This window comes from Trachemys scripta, chromosome 6, assembly GCF_013100865.1.
Source record: "Trachemys scripta elegans isolate TJP31775 chromosome 6, CAS_Tse_1.0, whole genome shotgun sequence".
Taxonomy (NCBI): domain Eukaryota; kingdom Metazoa; phylum Chordata; order Testudines; family Emydidae; genus Trachemys; species Trachemys scripta.
In genome coordinates this window covers 47,153,276-47,165,464 of record NC_048303.1, presented here as the reverse complement: position 1 = coordinate 47,165,464, position 12,189 = coordinate 47,153,276, and the positions used below count along the sequence as shown (strand labels likewise).

Below are 12,189 nucleotides of genomic sequence, written 5' to 3'. Positions count from 1 at the left end.
TCTGGTAAGCACTCAAGTCAGTTTTATTTGTTAATGATAATTATTAAATGAAATTGAAACATTAAATGGCAAGAGTTTAAGACATGAGTCTAATTTCAAATAACCAATATGGCAACAAAAAAGAAAATTAGTCTGCAAATTGCTTTCATCTGCTATAACTGTACATAACATTGACAAAGGACATGACAATGGTCAGTTGACTACTGTTCATGTTTCAAACACTGCTTGTCCCTGCTCTCCTCTTGTTAACTACTTTCAGAAGGCTGGACATTCATCTTGTTCACGCTGCCTATGTTAATGTCTTTGGCTGGTCCAGAGAACTGCAATTTATCTCTGAACAAAAAAAGTGTGAGCATTACTATAATGAAATACCTAGTTTCTTCTAGCCTAAGACCTTAAATTCTGAACGTTTCCATTAATATGGGTCTTCAAGCTGTGGGCAATAGGGCTGGTGACATTTTTATGTTATTTTTTTAAGTTACTAGTTGCGTTTTTGATACAAAAACCATATAAATATCCCCTATGAGAATCAAGAAGGCATCTAGATGTTTAGATTTTTAATGATCTGTCAGTCTAAAACTCTAACAACATTTTACTCAAATGATTTGGTCTTGTATATAGCATGTTCTGATTCTCTTCAAAGTGAACAGGTACGTTATGCAATAGTTATCATACCTGATTGGTGTTCACTGAACCTCTGTACTCAGGCACAAATTACAAGCATCATCTTAGTTCTTAATTGCTAATACCCCAGTATCAAAAATATGTACTATACAAAGAACCTCAAATATGCCCAAGCAATCTGAACATGAAAATTCACACTTAATACATTTTCTCCCTGAAAAATAAACAGGGCTACCAAGAGGTCTCAGAAGTTAGAGATGGGAGAAGAAAAGATATTACAGGTTTCATGCCTGACTTATTGCTACATGATTACTACTTTAAGGGTCATCTGGCCTGTTCTTAATCACTCTTGGAAGTCCCAAATTACAAAGGTATATTTAACCACAGGGGGGGGGGGAAACAATTAGTGTAATACAAAAATAATACCCAACAAAGTTAGATAAGTCATTATAAATACATAAGGAAATCAGCTACACTATAAAGAGACTCAGTTTAAAAGCACAAGTTCCAAAAGCACCAACAAACATGTCAAATGTCTTGATTTTTAAGTCAGGACAAGTCCAATTATGAAATCTTAAAAAATCCCCAAAACCCACAACATACCTGGCAAAGTTTTGTTTTCTATTCTTCCCACACAAGCAATATCCAATTGTGCAGGCAAATTCCTTATATTATCAGTACACCGTATCTGTTGTTTGCAGCCAACCCTCAGAGATTTTATATTTGGATCTCAAAAGCAAGCAACAGTTCTGTACCAATTAAATATACTTTATAAGATTTTTTTTTAAAATGTAAATATAGCCCATTTGCACATCCACATGGAGTGTCCCAGATTTAGGTTACATCTAATCATAAAGACTGTTACTAAAATATTTGCTTGGGTTTAAGAGGTATATGGCTTAACCTTACAATGCACATAGTAAATGCTACAGTTTGCTTAGAGGTAATGAGTCCTTTGCCTTTTTTCAGTGACTGTATTAAGTGTAAAGTTTCGGAACCTTAGGAAATCTTAAACTCAACAATTCTTCTTTTATGCTGGAGATGGAGGAGAGTTGGTTCATTTTTTTTAGAAACAAAACCCAGTTTAAAAATCTATTACTAAACAATTTTTTTTTAAATAAATCTTAACATTTTTTTAGTGTTGGTAGCATTACAGCTTTGGTGTTGGGTTAGTTCTAGCAAATCAGATTATACATAGTATAATATATGCTGTCATTTATATTAAAAGAGGTATTCTGTAAGAAAAAATATTAATTCCATTTCCAATGGTAAGCTTGTGGGGTCTGATGTCCCACCATGGATCACAGGAATCAGAGCACTGTCCAGGTCATTTAGATAATGCTGTGGTAGAAGTTGGCCTCCAGATCCTAACTGATACTCAACCTAAAATAAAAAGAGTTATATTAAGTTGATACATTACATATTATGTATTAATACAAGCCAAAAGCAGAGGTGCAGTAGATGCACTATGCAAACATCACCATCAGTATAAAACAAATTTCAGCTCAAGTTTTCTGTTAGACCATAAGAACATAAGAAAGGCCGTACCGGGTCAGACCAAAGGTCCATCTAGCCCAGTATCCTGTCTACTGACAGTGGCCAATGCCAGGTGCCCCAGAGGGAGTGAACCTAACAGGCAATGATCAAGTGATCTCTCTCCTGCCATCCATCTCCATCCTCTGACAGACAGAGGCTAGGGACACCATTCCTTACCCGTCCTGGCTAATAGCCATTAATGGACTTAACTACCATGAATTTATCCAGTTCTCTTTTAAACTCTGTTATAGTCCTAGCCTTCACAACCTTCTCAGGTAAGGAGTTCCACAAGTTGACTGTGCGCTGCGTGCAGAAGAACTTCCTTTTATTTGTTTTAAACCTGCTGCCTATTAATTTCATTTGATGACCCCCTAGTTCTTGTATTATTCTAAAAAATGGTAATGAAGAGACTTTGGGTAAGACAACAAATTCACTGGCAAGAAGGTTTTGTGTTTAGAACCATGAGACACCGCCTTCTGCTCATAGAATAACCTGCCTTCAACACTTCAAGGTACTGCTAGTTCAGGATGCAAGCAACCAGAAATATTGTGAATTAGTTACTTAATGACAGACCATTGAAAACTATCAAACTTTAAACAAAAACTACAAGTTTAAATTGTGGTGAGCTGTAAATAAACTGCATCTCTCTCAGTTAAGATCTTGAAACATGACCTAGAGTAGTTTCTCTAGGAACAACAGGGATTGAATCTAATTCTCAGACTTGTGTTCTGACTTCTTTCCAGGTACATCCATTGCTGTTAATGGACTTTGCATTTGGCGCTGTGGGAAGGTTTAAAAGGGCTAGAGAAGCTATACCTAAATACCATTATTTTAAGGTGATGATATTAAATAATGTTATATATATCTGCAATAAACAAAAATTACCATATCGGTATCAATGGAGACTCTGAGACCTAGCTTATTCATCCCATTATTTTTCAGCGTTTTGAGATGCGGGCAAAGAGCAGCACTGCAAGCTACAGCAATCTCTTTTGCAAACTGATAGGGTGTTGCACTGGATAGCTCATGGTCCTTTAGGATATAGAACACCTGAAAGTATAGTAAGGACATGACATGATTAGTGGCTTTTTTTGTAAGAATTTCAAAGTTGTCAAAATGGCTCAATGTACAGTATCACTGCTTAAGATGCAGTAAAATTACCTACACTGGTTTATTGGCAAAAGACTTTCAGCTTTGGAATTGGGTGGTTTATCAGTAGCAAGACAGTTCTAATATAACTGTTCATTTTTATTATATATATTATGATAGTGCCCAAATGTGCTAGGTGCTTTCAAAAACTAGGAAGAGACAAGAAGTCCGCAAACAGCAAATACTGTTAGTACTGTTGGAAATTATCCTCACAATTAAAACACTTAGTGAATTAACAAGTAGCCACAAGAATAACTGGATTAGAAGTTTCATAATTGCATCTAAAGTTTAAAAAAAAAAAAAAAGGGAAAGTATATCACCCCCATTTAAAAAATAAAATCGCTTCTATCCACACATTTGATATGAAAGTCAGAGAGAACGGCAGAAACATAGTTGGCATGTTCCTACAGCTGCATGCCAAAAGTGAACTAGTTTCTGTGGTAGCACCTTCCCTTTATCAGTATTATTAATGCTATTTAGAACAGCAATTGGTATAAATAAATCTGATATTTTAACATATAAAACTATTTACTAGTATTAATTTACTTACTTCGGTACACTTCATAAGTTTTTCCTCAGTTTCAAAATCTCCCTGTAGTATTCTTTCACTTTGAATTCCTTCCATTGACTTTCCATCTACTGGGCTTATAACTCTATAGAATAAGTGTATAATAAATTAAAACTGAACCAGAGCATTCTTTCATCTAAAAATCAACTGTTCAACTTAAAAACCCATTGCTTTAAGTTAAATCAAAACTTAAAAAGAATAAAATTACAGCTCTTCTCTAATGATCTCAATATATAAATAAAATTTGTAGTATTAAAATACATACAAAAAGAGAGGCTATGGTATGTGTGTTTTTGACTGTAAACATTTGCTATTTCCATTCTATATAAAATTTAACCCCATCTCAGTTCTAGATAAACATGCACACTTTACATACGAGTACCTAATAGACTAAGATTAACCAGGTCAGTAGATCACCAGCTTTTCCTTCTATTTCCTAAGAGTACCTTTTGTGGACCACCTCCCTGGGGCACTGTGTATGTGTTCTGGTTGGTCCTATGAGTCACTAGAAAAAGGACTAAGTCAAGACCATAATTTGAGAACTACTGTTTTAGGATATTGAATTATAATGCAAGAGACACTAATTTTGAACAGTAATCATGATTTATTCAGACCCTCTATAATTAGGGTCCTACCAAATTCGCGGTCCATTGTGGTCAATTTCACAGCCATAGGACATTAAAATTGGTAAATTTAATGTTTTCAGATGTTTGAATCTGAAATGTCAGTGTTGTAACTGGGGGGAGGGGGATCCCGACCCAAAAAGGGAATGGGGGAGTCCGGAAACCTGTTGTAGAGGGATCATGGGATTGCTTCTGTGCTGTCTTCAGAGCTGGACTCTGAAGGCGCAACCACAGAGCATCCTGCAGCTGCAGGAGGTTCCCTGAGGTGGAGGTGGGTCTGATTCAACATTACACACACTCACACTCTCTCCCTCTGGATACGTGCTTTCCCTCCTCTGCCCAGCTGGAGCTAGGAGCCCCCTTTGCTGAGGCACTCCTAGGAACAATGGGACATCGGATGTCACGGGGAAGGGCTTTTTTCACGGCCATGAAATTGGTAGGGCCCTAACTGTAACAAAACATTCTCTAAGCCACGTACAATGAAACTCTTAATCAGTGGTTTTCAACCTGTGGTACATGGACCTACAGGTCTAGGATTTCCAAAGGGGTCCTCCATTTGAAATTGACAGTCACAGCCACTGGGGTGGGGAGGGGAATCTTGCAGCCCTCACTGAGTAGCCCCCCTCTATCTAATGAATGACATTGTTGAACTCTGAAGGGAGCCAACCAGTCCTCGTCAGACAGATGGACTGTGACTAAAAACAGGCAACACCATAAGAAGACTCTCTTCCCACCACTCCCAAACCAGGCAGTTATTAAAATCTCAACAAAGAGTCCTGTGGCACCTTATAGACTAACAGATGTATTGGAGCATAAGCTTTCATGGGTGGTGAATACCCACTTCGTCAGACACAGCTTTTGTGGGTGAATACCCACTTCGTCAGATACATCTGACGAAGTGGGTATTCACCCATGAAAGCTCATGCTCCAATACATCTGTTAGTCTATAAGGTGCCACAGGACTCTCTGTTGCTTTTTACAGATCCAGACTAACACGGCTACTCCCCTGATAATTAAAATCTCAAAAGGCCATTATAGTCTAAAGTTGTTCTCATAGTGATATCTAGAGGTGCACAGGCAGTTTTCACTCCTATTTCCTTGGCAGCTTTAAATAGCAAGATATTAGTTTTAATTACAATACTTTATTTTCCATTCTTTAAATATCCATCTTTCATTTCAAGAGAGGTGGGAAGAGAAGAGAAAATTCCAACCACCACACACACAGCTTTAGTAACAAATATTCATACCCTTGGTTTACTTTTTCTTCACTCTCTACCCAGCAAATATCTACATATTCTTTTATTTCTTCTGCATCCATTTTGCCACATGTAATTTTAAAGTCCTTTTTGTCCCTTAAAGCTTGACGTAGACCTTCCATCGTCTCTGGAGTTATTTGTACCATTAGTCCATCTAAAAGAGAAACAGTAAAAGTTCCCACTTTCCTTTAGAGAACAAAAAGGGAAGAGTACTTTAATAGAACCTTTCCTAGTCAACTGATCTTCTTGAATTGTTTAAGAAATGCAATTTCACAAGCCTGTGAGTAGAATATTGACTTTTTTCCTCATCACAATGTGAAATGCTATATGAAAAATTGTTAATTCAATTTTCAAAGCTTTTTTGGTGAACAAAAAGGTAGACTAATGGAGCGGACGTTCCATCCGGTCAAAGTTTATTTCATGAAGCTTGAACAACTTAGTGAGCCACAAAATGTGACACAAAAGTAGAGGTAAAAACTTAAGCATACAGGAAACAACTGAATTAAATTCTCCAATAAGCTTCTCATGTTGAAATTTTTTACAAAATGACAGGTATTAAGTCAAGAGGTCCAAAAAAGCCACATAGTAAAAGTGTCCTCAAACAAAGTATGTCCCAAACTACGAATTTACATAGCATGATTTATGCACAAGTATTTTTTTTTACGTTACAAACCTTAAAGAAAAAGTTTAGTTTACAATGGAACAGACTCTTAATCACATCAGTATTACGCAGAGTAGTGTTCCAACACCAATTCTTTGCCTCTTAATAAGGAATCATTTATGATGCAATTCATACCTTCAACTATACTTGATTTAGCAAGAAATCCTGAAGATGTTTTTAGGGCTCCATTGAATACTACAAAACTTGCACCTGTAACTAAACACAAAAGTAAACACATCAGGTACTTCATATTGTCCATTTTTATACTTAGTGAGTTAACAGTCATTTTGAAAGTGTAAAGCACTATACATCAAGTGCTAAATATTATGCTACACTGAAAGTGCACATAAAAGTTCCTTAGTTATAGGAAGATGTGCTGATGTGGCTCCTGCTAGCATCAAAAGAATTCACTCCTTGAAATCAGGCCTAGAAAAATGCATTGATTTTGCTAACTTTTCGAGTTTTAGGAAGACATGCAGCATCCCAACAAGATGCTGGCAGTCGTACAGGCACAGTAGCCAAAGAAGAAAACTGTGAAAGAATAGAAAATATGTAGGACCTAAAATTTGTTTCTTGCTTATACATTAAGTTCTCTCTAAAATTAGGTTTTAATTTCTGGAACATTCTATTAAGTAAAATAATGAATCCACTTTAAATGGCACTAAAACCTGTAAAAACCCATTTACTTCACTATTAAATCTTCCCCTTGTCACTACAGACTACTTGTGTGAGCTTGCTAGGCATTGATTAATGTTTTCAAAGCACTACACAAACAAGAATTTAACTACTGTTAATTACTCTTATTAGTCTCTGGCCTAGGATGTAACTAGACGGATGTAAAAGGTATGTAGCCATCTAGAATCTGAAAGATATTCTGCAATTTATAGCAATTTTAAGAGTGTCAAAGTAATGGACCAGAAGCTATTCAACAGCACCCCTTTAAAATGTAAGCTGAATTAATCTAAGAACTGTATGATGTGGTCATAAAATACAAAAAGCTTCTGAAAAGGGACAAGTAACAGGTCAAAAGTTAGAGTGAAATTTGAATAATTTAGTGTAAATGGAATGTTAAGTGGAGGTTGTCAAACAATGCTTTATGTAATTAAAGTATTTTTGCTAACCACTGTATGTCATACATATATGTCATGTACACTTTTATTATTGTTTAGTTGCTTCGTATTGTGGTCAAAGCATTTGGAATTATACAGAAGCATCTACTCACACAAACTACAGGAATACACACCTTTTGTTCCTAGTAATCCCCTAAAACATTCGAGTGCACATACCAGTTTCAGAGGTTTGATAGAACACTAAAAACATAAAAAGCCACTTACCTCTCCTAGGGTGGCCAGTAGCACTGTTTGCTTGTGTCTGATAGACTCCATCACTCTGTACACAAACTAAGTGAGAATCTGCTTCAGTGCTAAAACTGGCTCCAATGCTAATAACATGCTCATTAGAAGAATGTATTACTTTCATTACCTGCAAATACAAAATGTTCATTTAGAAACCGACATTTCTGCAACAAAATCTTGCTCTGTTTTGTTAAATTCTCTGTGGACTCTGGTTGTGTAACAGCTAAGTAGCATTTTTCAGGTAAAATGCTGTATTAAGAAAATAAATGCCTCTATATGTAAGCATTAGCTTTCTCTATAAAAAGCTGAAGTATAATTTAAACTTTAAAATCTTTTTTTAGAACTGATTTTTTATGGAACTTGCAATAGCTTATCGGGGTAAATTGAGGGTTTACTGGTGACCATAACTTCAAAGTTCTACTAATTGGGAAAAGTCAATCTGAGTGAGTACTCCCTGACCAAGTATACTACCAAATATTAAGGATCTCCCAAGAGACTCATTTTTTATGTATAGGACAACACAGTTTGCAAAATCTGGAAGAATCCTAAAGCTTCATAGCCTAATAGGGTCCCTAAAAACAGAACAAGAGTTTATTATTTGTTTCTATCAAAGTTCCAAGCAGATCTACAGTAAATGTGCAAAAACAGTACGAATTTTGAGAAGACTGAAATTTGCAAAAAACTATTTGAAATAACTTTTTATATATATATAAATAAAATAAATAAATTAGGCTTTTGTAAAGCCACCTTTTAAACTAGAACAAAACTTCACAGTAGAAGCAGCTTAAGGCCTAAACATCCTTGGAGGAAATTTCAGTGAAATCTTTTTCCTCCTCATTTCTATTACCAATTAGCACCTATACTAATCACCAATCTTCCTGCTTAACATCCCAGCAGGGCCTAGGCAATATTGCTCACCTATTAGCACTAAAGCAGGGAGTTAGTCCATAGGGAAAAGGTGCTTGGGGTATTTTTTTGGTTAGACACAAGTTTAAGAATTGAAAAATTAGTCCACTGAATAGTGAACAGAAGCAAACATAGGCCTCTCTGATTTGGAGAAGACAATACCCTCCAATGAGGTGTTTTGCATTTTGCAGCTTCTAGTCAAATTGGCCCACAGTGTTCTTGTCAACTTCTCATCTTTAAAGATTTCAGAGGTATTATAAGAGGAAAATGGAATGGTTAGATTTCCTGAATAAATTGTATGATCTACAAAATTATACTCACTTCATCGTATCTCCTCAGAGGGATTTTAATGCAGCTTTTACCCATTTCCATATGGATAAATAAATTATCTATGGTATGCAAGGTATATTGATAATTTCTAAGATCCTGTAACAAACAAAATACTTTATTAACTGACTGTTTATGCAGCATAAAGTTTTAACCACTGACATATCATAATTTCTAAAAACTAAACACACTGCATCACTTAAAATCTACCCATAACAGATATTTGCATAAGTCTTCAGAAGTTTATTTGAGTTAAAGGAATCTCAGTTAGCTGCAACAGTACTGTTACTGGTGAGTGTGCCCATACGAGGAAAAACGAAGTGATTTTTTTAACCATGTTAGTTAACACATGGTCACTCACATGGTAAATTCCTATTGTGGTCAATGCAGTTACAGTTTTATTTAGCATTTACTAGTGTTTACCTTCATCTGTTAACACATGTTAAAACTACAACTGCCTTGTCCACAGTAGGATTTTACCATGTATCAGCGAACACATTGTAAAAACCCTTTTCCCTAGTAAACACAAGCTCTGCAGGCCAATTACCACAAGGCAACAATCACAAACAGCCATCTAATATACCGTAAGCTTCAGCTGGACTGTATCATTTTAGCAATATTAAGGATGTGCATGTCAAATGGATTTCTTTAAACAGAAAGCTAGTGATCACCTTAACGAAGGATATTGCCATCTTTACATAATGTTGAGTTTTACAGTAAAGTTGTTTAAATATATACTTTGTAATTCTCATCACATTTTTTTGTCCTCAGGGCACTCTTGGAAATAAGAAAAATACTTGCCTCCCATTTTACAGAGAGGGAAACATGCTAAGTGACTTGCCAGATACAAACTATGGTTTAATTGAGCAGTGTAACAGCAAGTAAGTAATCTAATCATCTCAACATACTAGTCGGTGACTCCAGATCTTGTCAAAACGAACAGATTAAAACAAAGCTAGTATTTATAACAAACCAAAAAAGGGTAGCAAAGGTTTCTATAAAGGGAACTTTGCCCAAAACACTTGTTCTTATTTCAGCTTTCCAGAAAACTTCTATTCTGGGCCAAGAAACTGACATTTAACATGTTTCAAATATAACCAATTTTGTTATGTTAAAGAGTGTCAAAACCAGCATCAACCTGAACTACAGAGATTACCGTCTATTCAAAAATCTTGCCAGCAATAGTTATCATCATTCAACTGAAAAAGTTGTTGTCCCTTCTGGGCATGCACTCTAAATAGTTTTAACCCTGCAAGATCTAGTTTGGATAAAACAGGTAAAAGTTCATAATGGATAAAAAGTCCAGTGTTATGTGTTGTCACAGAGGACAAAAGATTTAATTATGATCAAGTCCAAGTACGGCCTTACTAGAGAATGCTCATACTCTTAAATGAAGTAGTTTGTAGTCTCCAGCTTGTTTACATTTCTCTAAAAAAGTGTGTAGGTGAGCTGTTTGCAATAAATCATATATCAAGGCAGCATGCTGTAGCAAGCAATTAAATTTGGATCATGTCACATTACTGCTGCAGCCGCCTGAAGAGCAAAAGTTTATCACTCACAAACCCAAGTCTCCTAGATGTCAGGAGAGCTAGTCACCAGATCATTGCCTAAGCTTTCTTACTGAAAGAGCTGATTAATATTAACTACTTATTTTAAATGAATAAACCAAAATTATATTAGTATATTTCAATATCAATAATTAATCTGAAAGGCACAACTTAATACTATTCTAACAGAGCATTTCATTGTGTGAACAGACTGAAGTCTAACTTGTACGTCACACCTAAATTAAACCGTGTTAGAACATTTTTCGCTCAAAGACAAATAGTTCAACTTCAAAATTGTGAGGGTAACTTCACACTCATCTGATGTATAATTAGGAGGGTAAGGAAAATTATGTAAAACACTGTTTACTCACAACAAGTAAGTTCATGATCGTATGTCCTATCTCCCCAAAGAGAGGCTTTCGGTGTCTGATACTTGTTACAGGAGTTGGGTATGCTTTCACAGGAAGAAAAGAACACTGTTACACATAAAGACCAAGCAAAATACTCTAACCCAATTAAAATATGTAACTTTAAAAAAAAAAAAAAAAGGTCAGATGCAGCCTTTCATTCTTTACCTTATGTAAAACGATAGACTTTAGCACTCATTGCAGGGAAATGGTATCAGAAAACAGACAATATCTGTGCTTACTTTGATTCAGCAGCACAAGATGCCTGTATAGCAAATGTGAAAGAACAGCAGCCCCTAAAAGCAGGAAGGGTTGCACTGCAGTGGCAACAGCCAGCCTGTAAACTGGGGTGAATGTACAAAAGTACAAATTTAAGTCCCAAGCCTTTGAAGAAACACATTTGTATTTAATTTTTGAAGGCAATGGAATTCACAGTGCATAAAGTTAAACACATGCATAAGTCTTTACAGGATGGGGCCTTAACATGCATATTTAGTGTTAAAACTCACCTCCGTATTCTGCTCCCAATCTCAACATTAAGCGAATTGGAAAAACCTTTGCCCACGGTATTTCCAGTTTCTGAATGAGAATGCCACAAAGGAAAGGATTATTTGGTAACAGGAGATTATCAAGTTTCTGAAAAGTTGGTGCAACAAACAGGAATCCTCCATGATCCTTGCTACCAAGAAAGCTTTCAGTGAAGGTAAAATTTTCCAAGTTTCCTATGTATTTTCCTGGTGAAAGAGAGATACAGTTAAAATCTTCACCATAAAAAACAAACACGTTAAGTATGCAATCTTATACATGTTGGTACCTGGAAGAAATCCACCCATTACTATGTGAACACTGTCTCTCTTGTGCATTTTTGAAGTAACAGGGTGCATATTGCAGCTTTTCAGGATAACAGGATACAGACCTCTGCCCCCCCATCTCTATTGAAGTCCTTTATAGTTTTGTACAATGCATTACTGAAGTACTTGCACATTAAAAAATTGCCGTTTTTAGAAGCCAAATGTTCGAGACAATATTTTTAGCACTTTTGGTACTATTGACATGGTATTGCATTTTATTCTAATCACTTTATAAGTCAATAGAACGCAGTTTCAAAACCCCTTTTTCAACTCAGACAGATCTTTTTAATAAAACTAATTTACAAAACAATTAACACTTCACAAAAATTCTGTTGGGCAAGTCTATGTACATACAATTAGTTAACTTTTGCAAATTAAG

The 12,189-nt window shown here is 35.7% G+C and overlaps 1 protein-coding gene across 2 annotated transcripts in view; it reads right to left on the bottom strand.

Moving 5' to 3' along the window:
- Nucleotides 1-12,189, bottom strand: part of ZFYVE16 (zinc finger FYVE-type containing 16) — a 50,195-nt gene continuing 38,006 nt past the window's right edge. The window contains exons 10-18 of one of the 2 annotated variants that reach the window (XM_034773712.1): nt 11,469-11,693; nt 10,924-11,006; nt 9,000-9,104; nt 7,752-7,899; nt 6,553-6,633; nt 5,748-5,910; nt 3,860-3,962; nt 3,046-3,210; nt 1-2,007 (exon numbers count right to left, since the gene is read on the bottom strand). In XM_034773712.1, the coding sequence (XP_034629603.1) occupies nt 1,846-2,007; nt 3,046-3,210; nt 3,860-3,962; nt 5,748-5,910; nt 6,553-6,633; nt 7,752-7,899; nt 9,000-9,104; nt 10,924-11,006; nt 11,469-11,693 (1,235 nt within the window). In that variant the 3' untranslated portion in view covers nt 1-1,845. Of the gene's footprint in view, nt 2,008-3,045; nt 3,211-3,859; nt 3,963-5,747; nt 5,911-6,552; nt 6,634-7,751; nt 7,900-8,999; nt 9,105-10,923; nt 11,007-11,028; nt 11,304-11,468; nt 11,694-12,189 lie in introns of those variants that run through there. The other variant, XM_034773713.1, reaches the window with a different exon arrangement.